The sequence below is a fragment of the Macaca thibetana genome, chromosome 11 (genome assembly GCF_024542745.1).
Source record: "Macaca thibetana thibetana isolate TM-01 chromosome 11, ASM2454274v1, whole genome shotgun sequence".
In the NCBI taxonomy this organism is placed as follows: Eukaryota; Metazoa; Chordata; class Mammalia; order Primates; family Cercopithecidae; genus Macaca; species Macaca thibetana.
In genome coordinates, this window is record NC_065588.1 from 50,521,929 (window position 1) to 50,548,390 (window position 26,462).

At 49.1% G+C, this 26,462-nt stretch overlaps 2 protein-coding genes across 4 annotated transcripts in view; one reads left to right on the forward strand and one right to left on the reverse strand.

Annotated features, from left to right (window-relative positions):
* HNRNPA1 (heterogeneous nuclear ribonucleoprotein A1) overlaps nucleotides 1-26,462 on the forward strand; it is a 414,942-nt gene that overhangs the window by 290,887 nt on the left and 97,593 nt on the right. The gene's annotated exons all lie outside the window — the stretch shown is intronic.
* SMUG1 (single-strand-selective monofunctional uracil-DNA glycosylase 1) lies at nucleotides 14,223-24,526 on the reverse strand. 3 transcript variants are annotated; one of them, XM_050749024.1, is made up of 4 exons: nucleotides 21,608-21,653; nucleotides 19,758-20,017; nucleotides 16,408-16,711; nucleotides 14,223-15,373 (listed from the first exon to the last, which is right to left on the reverse strand). In XM_050749024.1, the coding sequence occupies exons 3-4, from the start codon at nucleotides 16,690-16,692 to the stop codon at nucleotides 14,846-14,848; spliced, it is 813 nt and encodes a 270-aa protein (XP_050604981.1). In that variant the 5' UTR covers nucleotides 16,693-16,711; nucleotides 19,758-20,017; nucleotides 21,608-21,653; the 3' UTR covers nucleotides 14,223-14,845. The 3 variants fall into 3 exon arrangements, with proteins under 3 accessions (XP_050604981.1, XP_050604982.1, XP_050604983.1); XM_050749025.1 differs by having other exon boundaries at nucleotides 19,765-20,017; nucleotides 21,608-21,642; XM_050749026.1 differs by lacking the exons at nucleotides 19,758-20,017; nucleotides 21,608-21,653 and adding an exon at nucleotides 24,352-24,526.

A 26,462-nucleotide genomic window follows, 5' to 3' on the forward strand; every position in this document is an offset into this window, starting at 1 on the left:
AAAGCCTTCCCCAGAAACACCTCTCCCAGATACATGTCTCTCCTCATGGAACTCCCGTCCACGGCGCCCTAATGCATTCAGAACAAACTGCATTCACACCAAACTACTGATTCCTCAAATTGGCATGCAAAGCCCTCCTTAATGCAGAACCACACTGAGCTCCGACAGTTTTTCCCTCCTACATCCTTCCTCCTCACCCCAGCTACTGGTCCCTTTATTATCCCTGAACCATCCTGCTTCCAGCCCATTTTGCTTGGAATGACCTCTCCACCACTTTCCAAGGCCCCCACATGCTCATCAAAGCTCTCTCCATCCTCCTCCAAAGCCAGATTTAAATCCTAACTTCTTTTATTCATGCAAGATGTCTGCCTCCACTAAACAGGCCTCCTGTTCGCCTGTGTGCTGACAGATAGTCTGGATAATGTTCACGGAAATGAATGAAAACTCCAAACCTGTTCTCTGCCAAGTTTTCTTTTCTGTGACCCATGGGGTTCATCAGGAGTAAGGAGACCAATCAGGGACATGGAGATGGCAGACATCTCCAGAGCCCCACCTCCCCAAGTCAGGGGTGAGGTCTTTGAAAGAGACGCTGTTGTGAGAGATGCTGCAGGTGCTTCTAGGCTTCCGGAGACCACTGACCTGGGTATCTCTCAGGGGCTTTAAAGGCCTTTAAACTAGTGACCTTGGACCTCCTCTTTCTTTGGTTCCTCTCTCCCTATTTCTCAGTCTCCCTCAATCTTCATCATTCTCTTTTTCAGATTTAGGCTGAGGATACCATCTGCCTGAGAGCCCCCTCCTCTTGGAGTCTTGCTCCTCAAAATGTGACTTAAGAACCAGCAGCATCAGCATCCCTGGAAGCGTGCTACCAATGCATTCTTGGGCCTCAACTCAGACCTATTCAATCCAACTCTCCAGTTTAGCAAGGTCCCAAGGTGATTTTTATGCACATTAAAGTTTGAAAGCAATAGTCTAAAGAACCAGAAATGCCAGACCAGGGGTCCAACAGGGAAACTGAATGCCTAAGACATTCATTCATTCATTTACCCATTCAATAAATACTTAATAAGCATCTACTGGGTGCAAAGAGTTGTGCTAGGCATTGGGGATAAAATGGTGAATGACTCAAATTACGTGTACAGACTGCAGAAGATGAGATGAATGTTCCCCACCTGGCCTGTTTCAGCCCACCTCCCAGAGTTGGGGGAGGCTTGAGTTGGGAACAGGGGTACATTTGACTGAAGAATCTCTCAAGACCCTGAAGTTGATGAGGGATCCTTTCCCCTCTCCAATCAAAAGACAGAGAATTAGTCAGTGAGAGACAGAAGGGGAGGAACAGTGAGAGCAAGGAAGAATGCTGAACAGAAGGAACCAGGGAAGATGGAAATGAGAAACAGTGAGTCTAAGACAGTCCTGCAAATACTCCCCACCATTTCAGAAGCATACTCAATCATGCTCAGCTCACTGACTTCCTCTAGGCTAGCACAACGGCCCCCACCCCACTCCCGGTCAGATTGCCTCCCATGAGAGGGGAGCACCCTCCACCCCAGGGTCTGAGAAGGGAGAAGACAGGTCACAGCTGGGGGGAAATGACCAAAAGGCAGGGAGATTGGTTTGAAGGACACAGGAATAGCAAAAAAAACATATAGCCCAAGAGACGGTGCTGAGGGCTTCAGGGGAACATGACTGCTGTGTGGAGAATGGACTGTAGGGGGACACGCAGGGGAGACCAGTTAGGGGGCTGTCATGGTCAGCAGCAGAGGCAAGATAAACAGTGCATGGCTAGGACTGTACTAGTGGAGACTGTGAGATGATGTGGTCAGAGTGGAGATATATTTGGATGATAAGGCCTACAGAACTTGCATATGAATCGGGGATGGGGAAGAGACGAAAAGAGGATACTCACTCTCGGGTTTGGGGCCTGAGCTACTTGGTAGGTTAGGGCAATAAAAGGTGATCTCTCTGTCAGCAGTGAGTCAGGCTTTTAAAAAAAAAGTGATCTGGGCCGGGCGCGGTGGCTCAAGCCTGTAATCCCAGCACTTTGGGAGGCCGAGACGGGCGGATCACGAGGTCAGGAGATCGAGACCATCCTGGGTAACACAGTGAAACCCCGTCTCTACTAAAAATACAAAAACTTAGCCGGGCGAGGTGGCAGGCGCCTGTAGTCCCAGCTACTCGGGAGGCTGAGGCAGGAGAATGGCGTGAACCCGGGAGGCGGAGCTTGCAGTGAGCTGAGATCCGGCCACTGCACTCCAGCCTGGGTGACAGAGCGAGACTCCGTCTCAAAAAAAAAAAAAAAAAAAAAAAAAAGTGATCTGGGGAGGGGTGGTGGAAGAACGAGTCAGGTTAAGGAAAAACCTAGGGCAGAGAATGGAAAAGAGGAGAGTCCATGTTGGGAAGTCATAAGAAAGGAAAGCAGAGATAGAGGAAAATGATGAGAAAATCATTCAGGAATCCTTAGTTCAAGTTTTTTTGAGGGCAAAAGTTGCATCTTCTGTTTCCACTGGGCACCTTGGAGTCCTCCACTGCTATTCTGCATGTAGTGAGTAAAATCAGGTACTAGTACATCTGTGGCTTGTTGAGAAGTGATTCAAAAGGCAGGGTGGGCTGGTACAAACAGCACTCAGCTATGTTTAGGAGCCCTAGCCACCTAATGGCAGGGGGACGTTAGAGAAGCTCACTGTTGGGCTGGGTGCAGTGGCTCATGTCTGTAATCCCAGCACTTTGGGAGGCGAAGGTGGGCAGATAACCTGAGGTTCGGAGTTCGAGACCAGCCTGACCAACATGGAGAAACCCCATCTCTACTAAAAATACAAAATTAGCCGGGCGTGGTGGTGCACGCCTGTAATCCCAGCTACTTGAGAGGCTGGGGCAAGAGAATCACTTGAACCCGGGAGGCGGAGGTTGCGGTCTGCCGATATCGCGCCATTGCACTTCAGCCTGGGCAACAAGAGCGAAACTCTGTCTCAAAAAAAAAAAAAAAACAAAAAGAGAAGCTCACTGTTTCTCAGTTTCCCTAGTGGCAAAGCAGTAAAGGTGAACTAAGAGTTTCAGGTCCCATCTAGCCCCAGCTCTCTTTCCCTGACTCTAGGACCATAATGCTGAGCTTCAGGAGTCCCCGTAGGTTCTTGAGCAAGTGTGGCATGAGGTGGTCAGTGTGGCTGTTGTGTGGTGTTTGGAAGGGAATGAAGCAGTGGCCCAGAGAGTGGACTGGGACCATCTAGATATGGACCAATGAGGGCCTGGCCACAAGGGCAGCTGGGAATGAAAAAGAATCATCAAGCCAAGAGCCCCCACACCTCTTCCCTAAATCCTCCTCCCTGAGATGTCTCAGCATTTTTTTTTTGTACCTCTACAACTTTTTTTTTTTTTTTTTTTTTTTGTGAGACAGGGTCTCATTCTGTCACTCAGGCTGGTGTGCAGTGACGCAATCATGGTTCACTGCAGCCTCAACCTCCCAGGCACAAGCAATCCTCCCACCTCAGCCTCCTGAGTAGCTGGGACTACAGGTGCATGCCACCACACTCGGCTAACTTTTTATTTTTTGTAGAGACAGGGGTCTCACTATGTTGCACAGGCTGGTCTCGAAGTCTTGGGCTCAAGTGATCCTCCCACTTCAGCCTCCCAAAGTGCTGGGATTACAGGTATGAGCCACTGTACCTGGACCCTTTTGTTTCTTAATCCCATGACAGATAAATGCACCTCTACTACTTCTAAATATTGTGGCGCCTAGACTCTGTCACTAGATGCCCTTCACTTCCTTTTTTTTTTTTTTTTTGAGACGAAGTGTCATTCTGTCACCCATGCTGGAGTGCAGCGTCGTGATCTTGGCTCACTGCTGCGACCTTCGCCTCCCAGGTTCAAATATTTCTTCCTGCCTCAACCTCCCAAGTAGCTGGGATCACAGGCGCCTGCCACCATATCTGGCTAATTTTTGTATTTTTTAGTAGAGATGGGGTTTCGCATGTTGGCCAGGATGGTTTTGAACTCCTGACCTCAGGTGATCGACCCACCTCGGCCTCCCAAAGTGCTGGGATTACAGGTGTGAGCCCCCACGTCTGGCCACCTTCACTTTCTATCAGCATTCACTCCTTAGGGGATCTCATCCAGTGTCACTGATTACTCCCAAATTTCTATCTCCAGCCTGGACTTCACCATCAAACAACAGACTTGTGGTTGGGCATGGTGGCTCACACCCGTAATCCCAGCACTTTGGGAGGCCAAGGTGGGCAGATCACGAGGTCAGGAGATTGAGACTATCCTGGCCAACATGGTGAAACCCCATCTCCTCTAAAAATACAAAAATTAGCTGGACATGGCAGCACATGCCTGTAATCCCAGGTACTCGGGAGGCTAAGGCAGAATTGCTTGAACCTGGGAAGTGGAGGTTGCAGTGAACCAAGATCGTGCCACTGCACTCCAGCCTGGCAACAGAGCTAGACGCTGTCTCAAAAAAAACAAAAACAAAAAACAAAAAAAAAAAACTATAGACTTGTGTATCTATTTACCTGCTAGCCTCCTCTAATTGGATGCTTAACAGGCATCTCAAAGCTAACGTCCACAACTGACACTACTCCCAAAACCAGCTCCTCCTGTGGTATTACCCCATATCAGTTAACAGCAAATCCATTGCCCTGGTCACTCAGGCCAAAAAATCTTGGTCTTATCCTCTACTCCTCTTTCTTTCATACCCTCTGTCTAATCCCTTGGCTTTCCCTGCAAAATGTATCAAAAATTTGACCACTTCTCATCACCTCTGCTGCCATCTCCCTGGTCCTGGCCCTCATTCCCTCTTACCTGATACTGCAATCAGCTCCTGTCTGGTCTCCCTGCTTCTGCCCTTGTTTTCTCAATCTATTCTCAATACAGCAGCAAGAATTTTCTGTAAAGACAAGGCAGATCATGTCACTCCCTTGCTTGAAACCCTGCAGTGACTTCCCATGTTACTCGGAGTGTGAGTTTTACTGTAACTTTATTAGTCTCTACGTGATGTGGCTCCCCATCACCTCTTAGATCTCATCACTTATTCTCTTCCCTGATTTTCTCTGCTCCAGCCATATCAGGCTCATTGCTGTTCTTCCAACACACCAGACATGCTCACATGAGGGCTTTTGCCCTTGCTGTTCTCTTAGCCAGGAAACTCTTCCCCGAAATCTGCATGCCATGTAGCATCTGCTAAACGGCAGCTCCATATGTTGGGGCGCCTGAGCAGGGATAAGGGAGTGAACTGAAGAGGAAACAATGGAGTCAGGTCCAGCACAAGAAACAAAATGCCCGCTTTGCTTCCTCTGTCTTCCTCAGGTACCTGGCTTCAGGAGCTCACGGGGGGTCTCCTGTGGGTGGGGGGGACTTGCCCCACTGAAGTTTTTCAGAAAATACCCACCTCCATGCTAACCTCAGAAGAGCCTGAAGCCCTGAAGGAATCACATCTCTCTGGTGCTCCTGCAGACTTCCCAAAAAGGAACCACTCCCCTGACCTTGAATGTGGTGGTCCTCCCTACTCTGCTCCTAAAGGATGTAGGGAAGACTGGGTCTCTTCCAGTCGTCCACTCACCACATATGTATTCCTCCCGTCTCCCGCTGGGCCTAGGCCCAGGCAGGGTAAGCCCACCACCCGCTCCCACTCTTCTTAACCTAGCTTCCCCTCCTTTCCTCCCCGGCCCTTTCTAGCTGTTCCCAATCTGCAGGCCTTCCCCACAGGCACACAGGTGGAGAAAGGCTGAGGACTCTGCGGAGAGCCTGGTGTGGTGGGCTCTCTGAGTCATGGGGAGAAGGCAAGGCGGCTTGAAGGAAAGGGTTTGAGGGTGGAAGGATGCAGAAGGCCAGAGACAAGAAGACCGGAGGAAGACAGCCAGAAGCTGTGATGACATGGTGATCCAGAGAGAAGTGGAGGCGGCATCCGCCAGAACAGGGGGTCAAAGTCAGAGGCAGAAACAGCAGCGAGAAAAGCAAAAGCTGACAGATGGCAGGAGCCACAGACAGGCAGCGCAAGAGAGAGGCAGACACCCAGAGACAGACCAAACGGGAGAGGCATCAGGAGACGCGGGAGCAGCCGGAGAGGGAGGTTAGGGCGAGGTGCATGCACCCCAAGAGATGGAGAGACAGAGACCAGAGCGAGAGACACGCACGCGGACAGACCAGAAGGCTGCAGAGAGGGCGAGGGAGAAAAAAGTGTCTAGGCGGGGAGTGGCGGGAAGCGGCCGGGAGCGGGGCGGGCGCAGCAGAGCGGGCGCGGCGCCGGGAGCGGGCTCGTAAAAGCCGCGTCGAGCGGGGAAATTGCCGCCAGAATCGCTGAGCTCCACAAAACGCCGCCCGCGCGGCCCGCCGCCGAGCCCGCTCCAATCTCCAGCCTCATCGCCGCGCGGGCTGGTTATGCATTTAAATGTTATTTAATTGGATTGCGGAGGAGCTGGGGGCCAGAGCGGCCCTCCGCCCCCGCCCCGCACGCCCGGGCTGCTCGCCTCCTCTGCAAATCTGTTTTCCAAGTCACAGATTGCAGCACGCCCCCTCCCAACACGCTCCCCCCACCCAGACAGCTCCCCTTCGAGTCTGGGCTCCTTCTTCTGTTCCCCCGCCCAAACAGAGCCAGAGGACACTCAGAAAGACTCCACAAGCTCCCTGAAGATGCCCCAAACACAGAGGTTACACAAAAATACCAGACACACAAAGACACAACAGCAGCAAAAATGGGTCACACTCAATTACACTAGTGTCCATCTGGAAGACTGAAAACTGCAGACAAAAAAGATCCCATGATCACAGGAGGACACAAATGCATGTAATACAGTGGACTCCCACTCTAAGGGAACACACTACCCTACCCCTTAAAACGGTACTTGCGGCCGGGCGCGGTGGCTCAAGCCTGTAATCCCAGCACTTTGGGAGGCCGAGACGGGCGGATCACGAGGTCAGGAGATCGACACCATCCTAGCTAACACGGTGAAACCCCGTCTCTACTAAAAAATACGAAAAAAAAAAAAAAAAAAAAAAAAAAAAAAAACTAGCCGGGCGAGGTGGCGGGCGCCTGTAGTCCCAGCTACTCGGGAGGCTGAGGCAGGAGAATGGCGTAAACCCGGGAGGCGGAGTTTGCAATGAGCTGAGATCCGGCCACTGCACTCCAGCCTGAGCGACAGAGCGAGACTCCGTCTCAAAAACAAAACAAAACAAAAAAAACGGTACTTGCAAAGCGGCACTACCAAACACAAGAACAAAGTGATGCTAACTCAGTGATTCACAGGGGACACACAGACCTCCCTTACAGCCAGGCAATAAGCAAAACACATCCACACTCACGCTCGGAGCAAAGCCATCACACCCCAGTCACTCAGCTGTGTGGCCTTTCAGGGTTGAAGGCAAACCCCTTCCTTCAAAGACATTTTGTTCTTCTCCCAGGCCACAGAAGAAAGTATCATCACATGAGGTTCTGAGAGGGAGCTATCAGTTAGCAGGTTTCTCAAAACTGAACAAAAAAAAAAAAAAACAACCAAAATTATAGCAGGTAGGCTGGAGGGTAGACACCAGAAAGACCTTCTGAAGAAGACAAAGTGTGAGATCCCAAGAGGAGAGGCTGGACATTTGTGTGAGGTTGGGCTTCTCCCAGTTAACTGTGACAGGAGACCGTTTTTTGCTGCCTGAATGAGGTGTTAGCACCATCCAGGTAGATGCAAGGACAGAATGACCTTCAAAGACATGTCCTCCACACACTCCTAACCAGCAGACAGGAAATTGCTGGCCTGAAATGATCAGGGTCAAGCTGCTTCAATTAATGAAAATGGAAATGGCAACCTGGCTTGGCACAGGCCACCATGGAGGACTGTTCTGGGCTCTCAGCCATCCCTCCTGCAAGCCAGGACTAGAGACAGACATCAGGCTGAGGGTCCTTGAATGAGATGTAGGGGCAGAAGAATAGACAAGAAGATGTACAGGAAAATTCTTTTGCAGGTGTTTTGTTTGTTCTGTTTTGTACTTGAGAGAGTGAGGGCCAAAATAAGGAGGGAGAGAAAGTAAGTTTCCCCAAATACATTATAATTCAACCTTGACTGGTAAGCATTGGCTCAAGCTAGGCTGGCATTAAGGTCTCTGAAGAAGAAAGCAATTCATCTTCCTCCAAAGTAATTTATTTCTATATCACCTGATGGTCATAGCTGGGAAGTTTATCCATGTGTCTAACCTCAATGTCTCAAGCTCCAGTTAAGTTCTTTACTTCTTTGGAGCACTAGGGAAGAAGAGGAAACAGCTGCCCTATATCCTCCTAAACAAGAATATTCAGTCAAGACTTAGTCTGGGATAGGCCACAATCTCTATTCCCTTCTTCCATTCCATCACTAGCTTCTCTACCCCAGCTGCGGCCAGGTTGCATTTCCAATCTTTTTTGATCTGCTACCTTGACATCGCCTGCCACCATCTGCTACAGTTTTCCATCCCCAAAGTTAACAGATGTGTTCTGAAAGGAACCTCCACTTCTCATCTTCCATAGGGCCACGCCCAACCCTTGGCTCTTGCCTAATTCCTGGCATCTGAGCCCCTCCCCTCATCCTGTTTCCTAGGCCCTTGCAGTTGGGGCTGAGAAATTCTTGGACGTATCTGACACAGTGGTCCCCTTTTGCAAATATCCACTCCGTGGAGGTGGTAAGATTTAGCAAGTGATGAGATAAGAAATCTCCAGTCACTGCCCTTTCTCACAGGCACACACACCTCCTCCCCAGACTCTGAGGACTAATCACTTCCTCATTCAGTGTGCCCAGAGCGCTGTGTTTATAACTTGTTCACAACATGCTTTCAGCTTGATTTATACTATAATTATATGCCTGTATCTCCCAGCACTAGACAGTGAACAACGTGAGGGCAAAGAATCATCTAATTCACCTCTGTCACTCCCTACAGTGCCTAGCACAAGGAATGACACACACACAGCAGACATCAATAAATGTTTATTGAATTGAAAAAGGAAAGTGAGACCACACAGTGGCCAAATTCAAGACCCAATTTTCCTTTAAGCTATCCTGTATCAGTAAGGGAGAAAAAAAAAAAAGAGAGAGAGAGAGATAAAGGCTGGGGCCGGGCGCAGTGGCTCATGCCTGTAATCCCAGCAGTTTGGGAGGCTGAGGCAGGCGGATCACTTGAGGTCGGGAGTTCGACACCAGCATGACCAACATGGAAAAACCCCGTCTCTACTAAAAATACAAAATTAGCCAGGCATGTTGGCACATGCCTGTAATCCCAGCTACTCAGGATGCTGAGGCGGGAGAATCGCTTGAACCCGGGAGGCAGAAGTTGTGGTGAGCCAAGATCACACCATTGCACTCCAACCTGGGCAACAAGAGCAAAACTCCGTCTCAAAAGAAAAAAAAAAAAAAGAAGCTGGGCATGGTGCCTCATGCCTGTAGAAAGTTTTTTCTACAAAAACTTAGCGGGGTGTAGTGGTGCATGCCTATAGTCCCAGCTACTTGGAAGGCTGAGATGGGAGGACACCTGAGCCCAGGAAGTCAAGGCTGCAGTGAGCCATGACCGTGCCACTGCACTCCAGCCTGGGAAACAGAAGGACACCCTGTCTCAAAAAGAAAAAAAAAAAAAAAAAACAGAGGTAAGAAAATTCTGTTTCTTCACCAACACAATCCACCCCTCAGAATCTCAGAAGCATCCCAACCCAAGCACAGCCTTGGTCTCTACCAAGTTGAGTTTGTGTGTTTTGGGGTGGGACCGCCATCATTCCTCTGAATCAGAACTTGAATCACCATTACCAGGCAGAAACAACAAACTCTAGAGAAACTAGTGTTTCTGGATGGCACACAGCCAGCTCTCCCAGACCAGATTCATGTATTACTTCCATGTCTGCTCTGAATACCTACTTTGTGCCAGGTGTGGGATTACATACCAGGGAAAGAAAAAGGAGACCCTGGCCCTTGCCTTCAAGACACTCAGGACACTCCTGCCTGAACCTTGGCTGCATATTGGTAGCATGGAGAGATTCTGTTGTAGACTGGTAGCAGGATGCCCCTCGCACCTCACAAATCAAAACATGTTGAAGTGCAGCTGAGACCCTTGTGTTTTTTTAAACCTCCATAGGTTAATTCTGATTCATAGGCAAGGTTGTAAGCCACTGATCTCTAGATCAGTGCTGTCCAACAGAACTTTCTGTGATAATGGAAATGTTCAATTTCTGTGTCATCCAATCAGCAGTCACTAGCCATGTGTGGCTATTGAGCACTTGAAATATGAACTGAAGAATTGAATTTTTTTCCTTAATTTTAATCACTTTGAACTAAAACAGCCACACATGGCTAGTGGCTACTGTATTGGTCTACAGAAGTCTAGATGACACCAAATTATTTCAGTTTGGCTTTAGAATAATTCTCACAATGCTGTTTTGTAGCAGCCAAAGGCTCCATTCTCTTCCACTCAGAAAAAAACAATGAACTTCCTTTCCCTGAGGACACTCTCATTTGCACTGAAGAAACTGCTCTAGAATGAATTGAAGGGTAAAAGCCAGTCTGGTGAGAGTAAGTCTGATCAGCTACCTAAGCCCCTAGACCAACTTCCAATCCTCAGACTGGAAAAAAGGCACTCCTAAGTACCCTATTTGTTTACCGTTGACATTGGTTGGGGACAAAAAAAGCAGTGACATGTCTTTGTGTGCCTGTTATAGACTGAATTATGCCCCTCGCCCCGCCCAATCTGTATGTTGAAGCCCCAGTACGACTATATTTGGATATAGGGCCTTTAAAGAGGCACCTAAGGTTAAATTGGGTAATAAGGAGGGGGCTCATCCGGTATGACTGGTGTCCTTCTAAGAAGAGAAACACCAGGGAGGTACATGCTCAGAAAAGGCTATGGGAGGACACAGCAAGAAGGCAGCAATCTGCAAGCTAAGGAGAGGCCTCAGCAAAGATCAAATCATCTTGATCCTGGACTTACAAGCTCCAGAACTGTGAGAAAAGAAATTTCTGTTGTTTTAAGCCACCCAGTCTGTGGTAGTTTTGTTATGGCAGCCCTAGCAGCAGAATATAGTGCCCTCAGGAAAAGGCAGGCCCAGGACCTTCATCAACCTCTCCCACAAGATGCACCCCAGGAATTGAAAGCAACAGCCCCACAAGGACCCAGACCCAGCAGTGACTCTGCCATACCCAGGCCTTCAAGTCATTCTGGTCACTACTGTTCAAGTGCCTCTGCGTACTACCCAATCCTATCCCACTATCTCATCACCTAGAGACCCCAACTCTAGGCTTTCAACCAGACCTGCTATACCCCAGATGTCCTCCCTATAGACTCATCCCCTCCCTTCCCATCCGTTTCCCCACTGCACCCACACTGCCTCCTACATGGTTTGCCCCTTCATCTCCTTCTATGGGTTTCTACCTATCGTTGGGTATTTTCAGTGTGTGTTCTGTGTATCTCACTTCCCCCACTACACTTTAAATTCTCAAAGATTATTCTAGCACCCAAGGCCCTTCACAAGCTAGCTTCAATCTACCTCTTCATCTTTTTCTCCCAACTGGGCCAAGCCAATAGGAATCTACTTGTATGTTAGTTAATATTAAGTGTCAACTTGATTAAAGGATGCAAAGTATTGTTTCTGGGTGTTTCTGGGTGTTGCCAGAAGAGATTAACATTTGAGTTAGTAGACTGGGAGAGGAAGACCCACCCACAGAAAAACCCACCCAGAATGTGGGTGGACACCATCCAATTGGCTGCTAAGGCGGCTAGAAAAAGCGGGCAGAAAAAAGGTGAAAGAAGCTGACTTGCTGAGTCTTCCAGCCCTCATCTTTCTCCCATGCTGGATGCTTCCTGCCCTCACACATTAGATCTAAGTTCTTCAGCTTTTGGACTCTTGGACTTACACCAGTAGTTTGCCAGGGGCTCTTGGGCCTTAGGCCACAGACAGAAGGCTGCACTGTCGGCTTCTCTCCTTTTGAGGATTTGGGACTTGGACTGAGCCACTACTGACTTCCTTGCTCCTCAACTTGCAGACAGCCTATTGTGGGACTTCACCCTGGGTGAGTCAATCATTAATAAACTCCTTTTCATACATACATGTATCATTAGTTCTGTCTCTCTAGACCCTAATACAACTTGCCACCCCTTGAACATAACAACGCTGTTCTCTAAATTATCCAAAACTTTCCCAGTCTTAAGGCTACCTGAAATGCCGCCTCCTCCAGAGAGCTTTCCTTGATTATCTCAGCTTAATATATAATGAAATGATGGCTTCTATCTCTGTGCAGTTATTCCACAGTACCTAATCCAGTGCTCTGCAACATTGGACACTCACTACACAGCACTGACAAAAAAAAAAGAGAAGGAAAGGAGTCTACGGCATGTGGAGATTCAATACTGTAATGCAACTCTGACGCTAATTACAGGGAGTTAGTGCATACCCTATGGGTTTAAGGGCATAGTCCCCAACAAGACTGCTCTCACTTCAGATGTCGGCTACAAGCTCAAGGATCCCCAGACCACCTGCACTTCTGACCAACTGGCTATAAATTCAGGAGTTTCCATAACCCATCCCCCACCACCCTGAGGTTGCAGAATTTCCTAGAATGACTCACAGAACTCAGGAAAATGCTATACTTATGATTATAATTCTATCACAAAAGATACAAATCAGAACCAGCCAAATGAAGACAAATATATGGTAGAGTCCAGGAGTGTCCAGGCACAGATGTGTGCCCTCTACTCATAGAAACAGGACACCCCTGCACATCCCTCAGCACATCCATGTGTTCACCAGCCAGGAAGCTGACCAAAACCTCAGTGTCAGAAGTTTTTATATAGAGAGTTTTACCATAGGTATAATGTGGTTAAAATCATGGCCATGTGGCGGAACTCAATCTCTAGCCCCTCTCCCCTCCCTGGGGATCAAGCTGATATCATCCAGCTCAAAGTCCCAGCCATCTAACTGTATGGTTGGTCATTCTGGCATGGTCAGCCTCTATCCTCAGTCAGATCTTACCATAAACTCAGGTGTGGTCTGAGATCAAATTTCAATATAAAATTAGGTGTGGCCTAAGGTCAAATCTCAACATAAATTCAGGTGTAGTTTCAGGGACCCGCCACGAAAAACAAAGATACTCCTATCACTTGGGAAATGCTAAGAATTTAGAGTCTTCTCAGGAACTGAAGACAAAGGCCAAATTATTTATTATACAATGAAGTAGGGGAGGATTATATGAAAAATCTTATTAATTTTGGAAGCTGGAAATTACCTGTGTCCCAGGAGATGGGAAGTAGACCATGTGTTCCTCATTAAGGTGGTCTCAAGACCTGCTCTGCTTCCAACTTGGTTCACTTTCCCAGCCCTTACCAAACAAAGGGGCACCCAATCAACCATTCAGCAGACATAAAAAATGAGCTGGATCCCAGGTTCCCATCTGCCCCATCATCTGTTTCTCGCAGTGTCCACGGTATCATATAAGATCCCAACAGACACTTAACAGAGACCCTGCAGGTTTGGTAAGGCAATTAGAGATCTACCAAATCCAGCCAGGCACCAGCCCTTTGGGAGGCCAAGGCAGGTGGATCACTTGAAGTCAGGAGTTTGAGACCAGCCTAGCCAGCATGCTGAAACCCTGTCTTTACTAAAAATACAAAAATTAGCCAGGCGTGGTGGCGCATGCCTGTAATTCCAGCTACTCAGGAGGCTGAGGCAAGAGAATCACTTGAACCCGGAAGGCAGATGTTGCAGTGAGCTGAGATCACACCACTGCACTCCAGCCTGGACAATAGAATGAGATTCCATCTCAAAAAAAAAAAAAAAAAAGAGATCTACTACATCCTTCTCCCAGCTACCCAAGAGAACCCCTTGCCAACAATGAAGAGGTAAGAGGGGGGAAATCTAAATGACTATCTTCCCCCTCTAGCATGCAAGAGGGGGAAGAAAGTAACAAGACAAAAGGCTTTGGGAGCTTTTAATGCTTAGAGTGAAAAAAAAATCACAGGCTAGGTTTTTCATAGTCATTGATCCATCTCTGACAAGGCAAGAATTCTCCCCTCACCCTGGCCACAGGTAGAAGCCCAGACTCTCCCCTAGCAAGGTATCCAGAATGGAGAGGGGCTACCCTTGTAGTGCAGTGCTGTGAATCCCCAACCCAGAGGCAAGAAAGCAAGAGGACTATGTAATGAGCACCCACATGCCAGGCCCATGCAAGGCACTTTCAAGTGTTATCTCAGTTAATCCTCATACCAACCCCATAAGGTAGGCATCCCCATTTTACAGATGAGGACCCTGAGGCTTAAAGAGGTTTATCAATTTGTCCATCAAAAAGTTCCAAGTCTCAAAGCTGGGATGAAAAGCCAGGTCTTCTGACTTTCACTCTGCCACACTGGATTTTTCCTCTGATCCAGCTGTAGCCTCCCATAAGAAGTTCACTCTTAATTTCATGTCCCATGCTTTGTCTTGGTCCCTGTGAGGAAAGGGGTCAGCTGAAGGTAGCTGTTCTATAAGGATGGGTAGGTGTCCTGGCAAGGTACTTCCATGGAAATAGTAAATGTGACCTTGGAAGTTACTGTCTAGGGCACTCTCAGCTGAATAGTCTCCCGAGGAAACACTGAGGTAGAGCAGTCTGCAAGTGCAAAAACACACCTTCTGCGGATTCCCTACAAAGTGGGGTCCCCTGAAAGGGGCAATGTTCAAAGGTAAAGAAAGCAGGAATCAGGAGGGCAAACAGGAGTAGTGTCAAAACTGCCACGGCAGGTTGGAAGACAGTTCAACAGATCAAAGAATACATTTCCCAGCGACCAGGGAGCAAAGAAGGACCTTTTGCTCCAGTCCAGGAGATGTGTTGTCACCTGTTTGGCCAAGAATGACTTCGAGGTCTTGAACGTGTCCCATACAAGGCCCCAGGGGCACTCATTTCAACAGCAGTGGCAGCAGCCCCAGCTCATTCAATCTTTCCTTGGCCACTGCCTCCCAGCCCTTGTTGGCCTGTGGGTTACGGGGAGAGGGATGCAGGAGCCCTTCCACCTGGACCTCTGGCATCAGGCCTGCCAGAGCCCGTCGTGCCCGCTGCTCTGCCAGTCGCCCAACTCCCACCACCAGCCGCACCCCCAGCAGCTGCACCTGCCGGCAGAGGGCTGCATCACAGATCCGAAGAAGCTGTTCTCGCTGCTTGGCAGGCAGCTCAGCAGGGGTGAGGTTGCGCCCGCTGGGAGCCAGGAAAAGCAGAGGGCATAGATTGTGGACAAAACAGTGATGGAAGAAGACCTCAGGCTGTCCACAGAGGTTCCGGAAAAAGCCCCAGAATCGGGCACCACTCACTTCTGACTGTGGACACTCCAGTCCCAGCACTGGTCGTTTAGGATGCTCTTGGGGAGGGGTCAGCACAGGCCCCCCAATGCCCAACCAGTCCCGGACCATGCTTACTTCCCCAAAGGGCACCTGTGAGGAAGGAAAGAGACATGAAAGGCTTCAAACTGGAGACCTGAGGCCCGGGCTCTGGACCGACTGACTTCTTTATACCTTCCATGAGAATCCAGCCTGCACCCCCCACCCCACCTTCACCCAAAGGCCTGAGACAAGGATTCTTGGCCCTATGGTTTGAACCTGTCCATCTTTTTCCATTTCTTCATTGTGAACTGTGGCCCAGAAGAATCTGTTTGCCTCTAGCCCAAGTAGTCTTTGGGACCAAGTACAGGGACTACATGGAGATATCTAGCCCTACACAGGGTTTGATGGTTAGTACTGGGGACAGACAGATGGCCTGAGACAGAAAGGCAGCCAGGGTTAAAGGAGGCACAAGGACAGGCTGACCACTGCTCTCTGGGTGCCCTCCCAGCCCCAAGCCTCAGGCTGTCATTTCCATCAATCATCATTGATCACCTTTCATCACCCAGTTGGGGTCAATAAAAGCGATTGAGCCTTCTGCCCTGAAGCCTCTTGCCCTCCCCCAACTGCCAAGCACCCCCACTGAGGGGCAGTCACTCATCCTGAGCTCTGAAAGAAAAGCGGGCAGGCACTGGAGGCAGGCTCTGTTTTGAACCTCGCCTTAGCTAGGAAACAGAACCCAGGTTCCCAGAACACCCTGCATCTCTTACATACCCACCCCTGTCAACCAGTCTCTTCTGAGGACCCAGCAGTCCTAGTCCCTCTTCTGACCCCAACCACACTCCAGGGACAGGGGAGATCCAGTAAAGGAAGGATGGGGCTGGTGGAAGGAAGGGCTCTCAGAGACAATTAGTGGCCAGCTCACAGGGAAAATGAAACTACCATTAATGTGCTTGGTTAATTACGGGCAGAGACGCTGGGAGAGGGCCTCAGACCACAGGAGCCAGTATGTGTGTTGAGAGAGAATGGGGTGAGGGGACCTACACACATCTACAGCCATGCACATGCTCCTTTTCTTCACAGCACACCCAGCCAAGCATCCACCTAGAGCCCCCCACTCCACCCACTGAGGCAGCCAAACCCTTTACCCCAGTCTGGGCCATGCCAAAAGGTCCAGGGTTCATGCCCAGGAAGAGCACTTCCTTGGGGCCCTGGCAGTAGCGAGTCACGTAGTTGCGATGTGGCTCCCATGCATACTCCAAGGGATTGTAGATGACGCCCACAGACTCCGAAAACTGCAGCTGGCTCAGCTCAGCACTGAGCCGAAGCTCCTCCTCCAGGAAGCTCTCAGCCAAGCTTCCAGGGCAGGGCTGGGGCTCCATCAGGGCACCTGCAGGCTCATGGATGGACCCCAGCAGGAGAGCCTGGGGCATATGGCCATGCCGCTGTCACCTGGGAAAAGAGATGGACAGAGGCCCCATCATCCCTCAGCCACAAAGTAGGAGGGATCCATGGTTGCCAGGGCCCCCACTACCATTTCCTGGGCTCAGAAGGGACCCTAAGAGACCATGTCAGTCATCTACCAACCACCAAGTAGGACTGAACTCATCTCAATTCACGGTAATGAAGGGCCTATTCCCTCCCCACTTCCAGTATCTGTCCTCTTCACATGGCACCTGGTGAGGATAAGCCATAGCCACCAAACATCTCCCACTCTAAATCTCCTTTCCATAAGGCATAGGTCTGAGTCACTAGTTCCTGGGCTATGCCGAGCACATAGTAGGTTTTCAATGAACATTTACTGGTGGCATCCTTTCAGCACCTTTAATGTCATCCTAAAAAAGAAAAGCCCAGCCAGAATGAACTGTGTTCTGGAAAGCACGGTGCTGAAGAATGAAATGCAAGTGCACAGCCATAGCCCAGAGACCTGGGAAGGCTAATTACAATAGCTTCCAGGTGGTAAGTGACTACTCTGCGCCAGGTACACCTCATTGATCCTCACAACAATCCCATGAGGTGGGTATTACTGCTCCCCTGTTATAAGTGAGGACACTGAGGCTTAGCAAGATTAAGCAACTTGCCCAAGGTCTTGCAGTTAGTAAGAAATAAAGCTGGGATTTGATTGAGCCCAATCTCTCTGGCTCAAGGCTATGCTTTAACCACCCACACCATCTTGCCTTAGATGGTTTGATCAGCCACCCTGCCAATTCTACAACCCCCTAACCCCAGCCTGGCTTCTTTCCCACATTCAGGAATACCTAGTAGGATGATTACAGACTCCTCATAGAATCTTACAAGCTATGCAACCACGGCCAGAGCTTCGGGTTTCTGCCTTCAAATACAAAGAATAATAATATCCACTTAATAATGTTGACATAAGGAAGGCCAGGCACAGTGGCTCATGCCTGTAATCCCAGCACTTTGGGAGGCCAAGGCGGGTGGATCACCTTAGGTCAGGAGTTCAAAACCGGCCTGTCCAACATGGAGAAACCCCGTCTCTACTAAAAAATACAAAAATTAGCTGGGCGTGCTGGGCAAGGTGGCTCACGCCTGTAATCCCAGCACTTTGGGAGGCCGAGGTGGGTGGATCATCTGAGGTCGGGAGTTGGAGACCAGCCTGACCAAAATGGAGAAACCCCACCTCTACTAAAAATACAAATTAGTCAGGCTTGGTCATGCACGCTTGTAATCCCAGCTACTCGGGAGGCTGAGGCAGAATCATTTGAACGCGAAAGGTGGAGGTTGCAGTGAGCCGAGATCGCGCCATTGCACTCCAGCCTGGGCAACAAGAGTGAAACTGTGTCGCAAAAAAATAAAATAGCTGGGCATTGTGGTGGGCGCCTGTTATCCCAGCTACTCAGGAAGCTGAGGCACGGAGAATTGCTTGAACCCGGGAGGTGGAGGTTGCAGTGAGCCGAGATCGCGCCACTGCACTCAAGCCTGGGCAAAAGAGCAAGACTCTGTCTCAAAAAAAAAAAAAAAAAAAAAAAAAATTTGCCAGGTGCAGCAGCTCACGCCTGTAATCCCAGCACTTTGGGAGGCTGAGGCAGGTGAATCACGAGGTCAGGAGTTCAAGATCAACCTGGCCAACATGGTGAAACCCCGTCTCTACTAAAAATACAAAAATTAGCTCGGCATGGTGGCACATGCCTGTAATTCCAGCTACTCGGGAGGCTGAGGCAGGAGAATTGCTTGAACCAAAACCTGGGAGGCGGAGGCTGCAGTGAGCCGAGATCATGACACTGCACTCCAGCCTTGGCTACAGAGGGAGACTCTGTCTCAAAACAAACAAACAGACATAAGGATGGAATGAGATGTTATGTTTAGGTGAAGGGAGAAAAGGAAGAAATGGGAGAGGAAGAAGAAAGGGAAGAGAGAAAGGAGGTGGGAGGAAGGAGAAAGGAGGGGCAGGGGTAGAAGGAGAGGAGACAGCAAGCTTCGTAAACTGCAAAGGCCATTCCTTCGATCCACTCCCATTCAAACCCAGTGTTCCAACCTGACCATTCTACTTACATTTTCAAAATGCCTTTCCTACCTCAGCTCCCAAAATTTTGCATATACCATTTCTACAATCCAACCAAATACACTCCTGAAGTCAACCAGGACATCATCCAACAGTCATCCAGTCAACTAGGACTGTGATTCCCCAACCTGCCCACATATCCAAATCACTCCCATCTTTCAAAATGCAGCTCAAACCATCCCTTTGATAAAGTCTTCCCTCCTCAGAACAGTGCAGTATTTGCCATAGTGTCCCACCCCCACCCCCAACACAAGTAGGTCCCGTGTGAGGCCTGGGAATCTATGTTTTGTTTTGTTTTGTTTTGAGACAGTCTCACTCTGTCGCCCAGGCTGGAGTGCAGTGGCGTGACCTCAGCTCACTGCAGCCTCTGCCTCCCAGGTTCAAGTGATTCTTCTACCTCAGCCTCCTGGGTACTGGGATTACAGGCACGCGCCACCACGCCCAGCTAATTTTCATATTTTAAGTAGAGACTGGGTTTCACCATGTTGGTCAGGTTGGTCTCGAACTCCTGACCTCGTGATCTGCCCACCTCAGCCTCCCAAAGTGCTGGGATTACAAACGTGAGTTACCGTGCCCAGCCTGGGAATCTGTATTTTAGAAAAGCTTCCCAGGGTGATTCTGATGGTTGGTGAAGGCTGAGAACCACTGTGTAGCACCATGGTTACCACTGTCTTAATGAATTCCTTTTGCCTCCCCAGCTAAACTTGGGCAGATCAAGAGCCAGGCCCTGTTCAATCTCCCTCCATAAGCCCAAGGTCCTGGCCCTTATTAGGCACTCAACAAACACCTGCTCAGCAATGTCCATCTTCTTTTTCACTTTTGTTTAAAACTACCTTCTATGCCGGGCACAGTGGCTCATGCCTGTAATCCCAGCACTTTGGGAGGCCAAGGCAGAAGAACTGCTTGAGGCCAGGAGTTCAAGACCAGCCTGGCTGACACAGTGAGACCCCATCTCTAAAAAATAAAAATAAACACCTTTTACCAAGGAGGCACTCCTGATGGATCCCTCTCCACTTCTATATCCTGAGTTCACTCAAGGCTCAGCTGCCCACTCTGCACTCTGCTTGTTTTCCAGGCCCTGGGTCTGTGGCCATCATATCTGCGTCTCCCATGCGACAAGAACCATTGTCATTCCTTCTTCTCAAGTTTCTGCCTGGGTCATCTGTGACCTCTTCTCCAAGATGAGAACTCAAGGTTGACACAACAGCTTGATAAACCTATTTTCTCACCCTAGCCTAGAGGAAGTGGGAAAGAAAAAAAAAATCAGAGGCCCAACTTAAGAAGTCCTTCCCTGACTGATCTCAGTAGTTTTTAACTGATCGGTTGTCCAGGTGGCTACCCAGGACAAACTGGGCTCATACAAAAGCTGAGAAGGGTGCTGTGGAGAACGCCAGTGTTTCAGAGGACCTTGCTTTGCATCTCCCCATGTAATACCAACATTAGCAGATTAGCTGCTCTAGCTCTAGAATCTCAAGAGAAGTCTTGAGCCTACCTTTGACATTTAGACACCTGTGCTGGAAACAGCAAGGCCAGGGAAAAGAGTGACAAGACACTACTTTCATTGTTCCATAACTTCAAAGCCTGATCTCATAGCAAGAACCACAGGCTGGAAGGCAATTGGTTTGAATTCTACTCCTGTTTCATCTCTAAGAAGGTTCTCTTGAGCAACTCATTTAACTCTCTTCTCTATGAAAATCACATATTCCATCCAACCTACCACCTGTTAACTCATTTATTTTTTTTCAATACTTATGAGTCTCTTACATGACAGGCACTACAGCAGTCTCTTGGTGAGGAAGAAATCCAAAATAAGTAAAATGTAGCCAGGCTTTCCGTAAGCTCATAAACTGCTGTGAGGGCAGATAAACAACTAACTGTAATACAGTGTGATGTGAGCTTTAAAACCCGGAACAAAACACTAGAAGAATTCAAAAAAAGAACTTGTAAGTTCTACCCAAAGTCGCCCCAAGAGCCAGAGGCTTAAGAAATGTAGACATTTTATAAAATACAGTGTCATATTACATTAAGCACAAAGGCAGTGGAGTTGGACCCAGCGATAAGGCTGACCACCAAGGCCAGACTTCAGACTGATGTCAGACTTCTCTGACATCAAATCCGGGAAGTGAGGAAGGAATCGAAGACACGTATGCACTCCCCTGTCCCTTGGAGCGGAGTCCAAGGGACAATAAGAAATACCCTTAAACTAAATAATAATAATAAAGCATAGGCTGGGCGCGGTGGCTCACGCCTGTAATCCCAGCACTTTGGGAGGCCCAGGCGGGCGGATCACGAGGTCAAAGGTTCGAGACCAACCTAACCAACATGGTGAAACCCCGTCTCTACTAAAAATACAAAAATTAGCCGGGCATGGTGGCGCGCGCCTGTAATTCCAGCTACTCAGGAGGCTGAGGCAGGAGAATCGCTTGAACCCGGGAGCCGGAGGTTGCAGTGTGAGCCAAGATCGCGCCATTGCACTCCAGCCTGGAAGACAGAGCAAGACTCCGTCTCGGAAAAATAAATAAATAATAATAAAGCATAAATTCAAAAAGACCATTTCATCTGGTTCCGAAGGGGCCGACTACTAAGGCATCATACAAAACCTCCGGGGGCGCCCGCTGGCTCTGGACGACAGGAAAGCCTTGATCCTGCAGACCTCCCAGGCGGTTTCATAGGCTGGGCTCTCCCTGCACCGAGTCTAACCCCATACGGAGAGACGGACCCCAAAACATAGAAATCCTGACTACCCTCTCGGCTCAGCCCCGACGACCCTGGGAGCCCTCAACTTTCCCCCACAGTCCGAGGTTCCCAGCCTCCTACTTCCTCACCTGGTCCAGCTCCCCATCCCGTTTCCGGTTCCTTTCCCCCGCAAACCCAACCCCCGACGCTAAGGACAGTGGGAGTCGTAGTCTACATTGTTTAGGGAAGGAGATTGGCGTGCCCACGGCCACTTCCGCCGGAAATGCTCAATCCCGGAAGGCGCGCTAAATTAGCTCTAAACATCGCTGGGAATTGTAGTTTAATCTTTCCATCAGAGTTAAATCAGGAAGTCTTGAGAAGCGAAAGGTCAGAGCCTATAAGTACCTAGGAAATCCTGAGTTCTATCCCTAAAGGGCATCGCCCTTCCAAAAGTTCATTCACATTTTTCCCAAAGGGATTACAAATCAGGAAGCTTCAACCATCCCCAATCCCTCATCCACTTGAGGTATTAACAATACCTAAAGACCATTTCTAGGCCCCCTGCCACCCTGGGTATCAGAGACCTCTCCTCTGCAGCCTGCCATTACTGTATATAGAACATCCACGAAGACATTTCTGGTAGCTCCTAACAACTCTTTAGCAAGGAGCATCCCCCATTACTGTCCAAGCCCATCTCCAGAGTGTCACCATTTTGACTTCTTTCTCTGTCTTGCTATCTGCCCAACCCTATAACCTCAGTATTAGTCAAGAGTTTTCCAGAGAAACAGAACTAACAGGATATCTATCTATATGAGGAGATTTACTCCAAGAATTGGCTCACAGGATTGTGGAAGCCAAGAAGTCCCACAGTCTCCTGCTCTGCTGTCTATAAACTGAAGAACCAGAAAAACAGGTGGTATAATTCAGGAAAGTCCAAAGCAGGGGAGGGGGCTCACTGCTAAGTCCCAGAGCCTGAAGGACGAAGAACCAGGAACTCCAATGATGTCCAAAGGCAGGTAAAATAGATGTCCCAGCTCACCAAGAAAGAGAATTTGCCTTCCTCCACCCTTTTGTTCTACTGGGTCCCCAAGGGATTGAATGGTTCCCACCCACATCAATGAGGGTGATCTTCTTAACTCAGTCTACCAATTCAAATGCGAATCTCTTCCAGAAACACTCCACAGACATATCCAGAAATAATGTTTTTCTGGCTATCTGGGTGTCCCTTAGCCCACTCAAGTAGACACATAAAGTTAGCTGCCACTCTTCCTTCCAAATCTTCTCCCTCAAATACTTTGTCCAAAGTATCTGGACTTTCTAGGAAGAGTGATCAATCCTAATCCCATGGCTGCACCTAACAATCCATTCCCCCCCATTCCCCTCCCATTCCCCCATCCCAATATCTATATCCAAATCTGTCCTATTCCTAGTTTTGTTCTTATGCTCTGTTTGGGTCTGGTTCTGTGTCCTGACTCTAAAACTTTCATTAGACTGGGAACCCCCTAAGGTTAGTTATCTTCTATATTCCTTCCACCCCACACTCTCCACACACCTTAGCACAGCCAAGGCTCTAATCACAGAAGCAAGGTCTCCCTGTGAGTGGTAGAGAAGGAGAACTATAAACCCCAGAACAGGAAGAAGTGAGAGAAAAAGGATGCTACCCCCTCACCAGGACTTGTCTGATCTCCTATCAACAAAAACTTAATGGGTGCAGTAGGAGCTTCAGGGAGCTGTGAGCAGTGACCTTCTGACATGAAGGGTGAGAAACTACCCTGACCCTTGCAAGACTTTGGAAATGGAATTAATCATCCACCTCATGAAGCCCATAATTTTCTGAGCTTTAATTTTTACCAGATCCTCTCCCTGTCTATGTCTCTCTCTGCTATGTTATTTGCCCCTCTCTACTTATGTAAATTTGTCTCTATTTCTAGTCTCTTGTGTAACTTTCTCTCTGTATCTGTGTGTCTCTCTCTCCCTCTGTGAACATCTCCCTGTTTCTGCTTCTTACTCTAGAATGACTGGAATAAGAGGATCTGAGCGTCTAGAAAAAGTTCCCCCATCTCTGTGTATCTATGTATTTCTGTGTTTCTGACCAAAAATAAGGTGGGGGGACCTCATTGTGGTGTCATCTCGTTGCTTAAAAATTCCAGGATCTCCACCATCCCTTGGACAACCCTCCTGCCCACCCCTGACCCCTCTGTCATTTGCTTGCCCAGCACTTCTGTTCTGGTTTGTCATCTTGGCAACCCCTCCACATTCAAAGTCAGCTTCTGGCAGAACAGTAATGAGTGAAATGAGTAACAGGCAAGCAGAAATCCCCCAGGACCTCCACCCGATTTCAACTTCCTAGAAGACTTGAATAACTGTTTCTTTCCCCATAAGCCCATCCACCCCAGGGAACCCAGAGATAGGAAGTCCAGATATAAGGAGAAACTGAGGCTTAGGCAGCCCACAGTGAGTCCCTATAGCTAATGCCAGAGGGGCCTGGGGCCTTCTCTGTCTGTAGTCCATGCATGCTATTCCTCCCCACCCAGTGAGTCACTCCCAGGAAAGATGGAGGTGAGGCTCTCTCCTGAAGTAGGGGTGCTTAGAAACAGAGACCCTGAGGCTTTCAAGAGATAGAGCCCAAGAGACGAAACATGGGCTTGGGTGCAGCTCTCCCAACCAGTGTCTTCCATTTATTAGTCTTCATGTCTTCTGGGAAGTCTTCAGGAGGCTGCTGACCATGATTTATGGGTAAAGCCTTGTTGGGCAGGAACAGAAGATGACCCAGATTATCGCCTGGGTAAGAGCCTAGAGAGTTGAGGCACCGGGCCTGGGGCAGTGCTCCCTGCATACCCACCAGCCAGCAACTCTGTCCTGAGCCCAGGAGGGAAGGGGTTAACCTGCTCACTTGTTTTCCTTTGGTTTCCTCGGGCTGCTGGAGCTGTGTTGGGCCATGAGCGCCATCTATCGGCCTCTTCGGGTCCTAGCTCCGACTCTGCTCACTTGGGCTTCTAGGCGGATCTTTCAGCCTTTCCCTTGCCTCCCCTCTTCTCAACGGGGAAGGGCTGTCTAGCTGCAGGGCCTCCCACTGCAGAAAACAAAGGTCCGGAATTGGAGAAGGTGAAGGCCATGTTTCCCCCTTCCTAGATACGGAGTGTCACCCTGCTCAACTTCCACTCACTGTCTCTGACCTGGGGGACCCCAAAGGGGATCTGGTGTTTAACTTTCAGTGTAGCCACCTTCCCCACTTCCACTACACTGGGCCCTGTCTCGATTAGCCCAACAAACATCACAAGAGCATGGGAGAGTGAAGGCAGCATAGCAGAGGCCTCAGGACTGTGGGCTCTGGAATCAGACTGCTGGATTTGAATCCAAGCTGTGCCACTTACTCATGGTGACCTTGGGCATGCTACTTAATTTCTCTGTGCCTCAGTTATCTCAGTTGTAAAATGGGATAATCATTGTAATCTCTATCTTCTTTTGTGATGATTAAATGACTTAATTACATTAAGTGCTTAATACAGAATTTGGGCTCTACAAAGGGTAGTTATTGCTGTTGCGCTGCCAGGGTCTCAGGCAGATGCTAGTCTGAGTAGCCAAGATCCAGGCCATGAAGCCCTATCAGACACACAAGCATGGTGGACAAGACTGGGGAGCTCACCCTGTAGATTTCCACGAAGACAGTGACCTGCATGCAGGGTTAGGTTTGGAGTTGGAAGTTCAGGATTGTAAGGAAAGTAACTCTTCAGGTCTCCAAGGTCAGCAGGAGTTGGGATAAGGAGGTCACAGCAAGAAAGAGCCTGAAATAAAGATGTGGGAAGGAAATGCATTATGGAAGAAGCATTAACAGGCCCCTTAAAGTGCCCTGATTTGGGGAAGGGAAAAGGGCTCCTTGATGTGTTAGTTAAGCAAGGGCCACTGCATCGCAAGGACATGTCCTTGGCACACGCACGAAAGTCTCCAGGCTTGATCAGATTCCCTAAACGTCCCCATTCCCTCTGTGGGGACTTAACACTCCATGTCTTTTCCTCAGCCTAGTGAGGAGGGGGACTCACAAGGGGAGAAAACTATCTGCAGGGCCCACAGCCAGAGGAGCTAGGCTGTGAGTTTATCCATTTGTGTCTTTTTTTTTTTTTTTTTTTTTTTTTTTTTTAGACAGGGTTCACTCTGGAGTGCAGTGGCATGATCATGGCTCACTGCACTCTCGACCTCCCCGGCTCAAGCAATCTTCCCGCCTCAGCCTCTCCAGTAGCCGGGACTACAAGTGCGTACCACCATACCCAGCTAATTTTTAATTTTTTTTTTTTTTTTTTTTTTTTTGTAGAGACAGGATCTTGCTATGTTGCTCAGGCTGGTCTTGAACTGCTGGGCTCAAGTGATCCTCCCACCTCAGCCTCCCAAAATGTTGGGATTACAGGTGCAAGCCACCGCACCTGCCTGATTTGTTTCTCAACAGGTTCAGCCACCTCGCTGTCTCTGTATCTTCTATATCTCCGCCTTCATCTACCTTACAAGGAAATGGGATTATTCTCCAAGGGGTGAGAATAAGGTGACAATGTGACGCCCTCTCAGTTAAGACAGAAATGCAGAGACAGTGGGGTCCCTGGCTTAGCCTCACCACGCTGATACCCACACCTCAGCCCCAAGACACCGCAACCTAGCTTTATGGATTATGCCCACTTAACTGGAGGCAGATGACAGCGTCTAGGTCTCCTCAACTCTGGTGTCCCCCATCTCCTGGGGCCTGAACTCCTGGGTCCCCAAAGGAGGAGCAGGAATAGGCTGGATGGGCTGATTTGCATCACTTACTTGGGAAGCAATTATTGGAGGAGCTGTCAGCTCAGTGCAGCTCTCTCCTCGCTAATCGGATTTCACCAGAGCCCGAGGCTTGGGGGGGCTGAGTAATTTGGCTTGATGCAGTGGTGGGAGATGTCAGGGCCAGGAGGCTGGACAATCTATCTGAGTGGTGTTAGAGTTGTCCAGAGCAGTTATCCTGAGGGACCACACAGACATCAGACA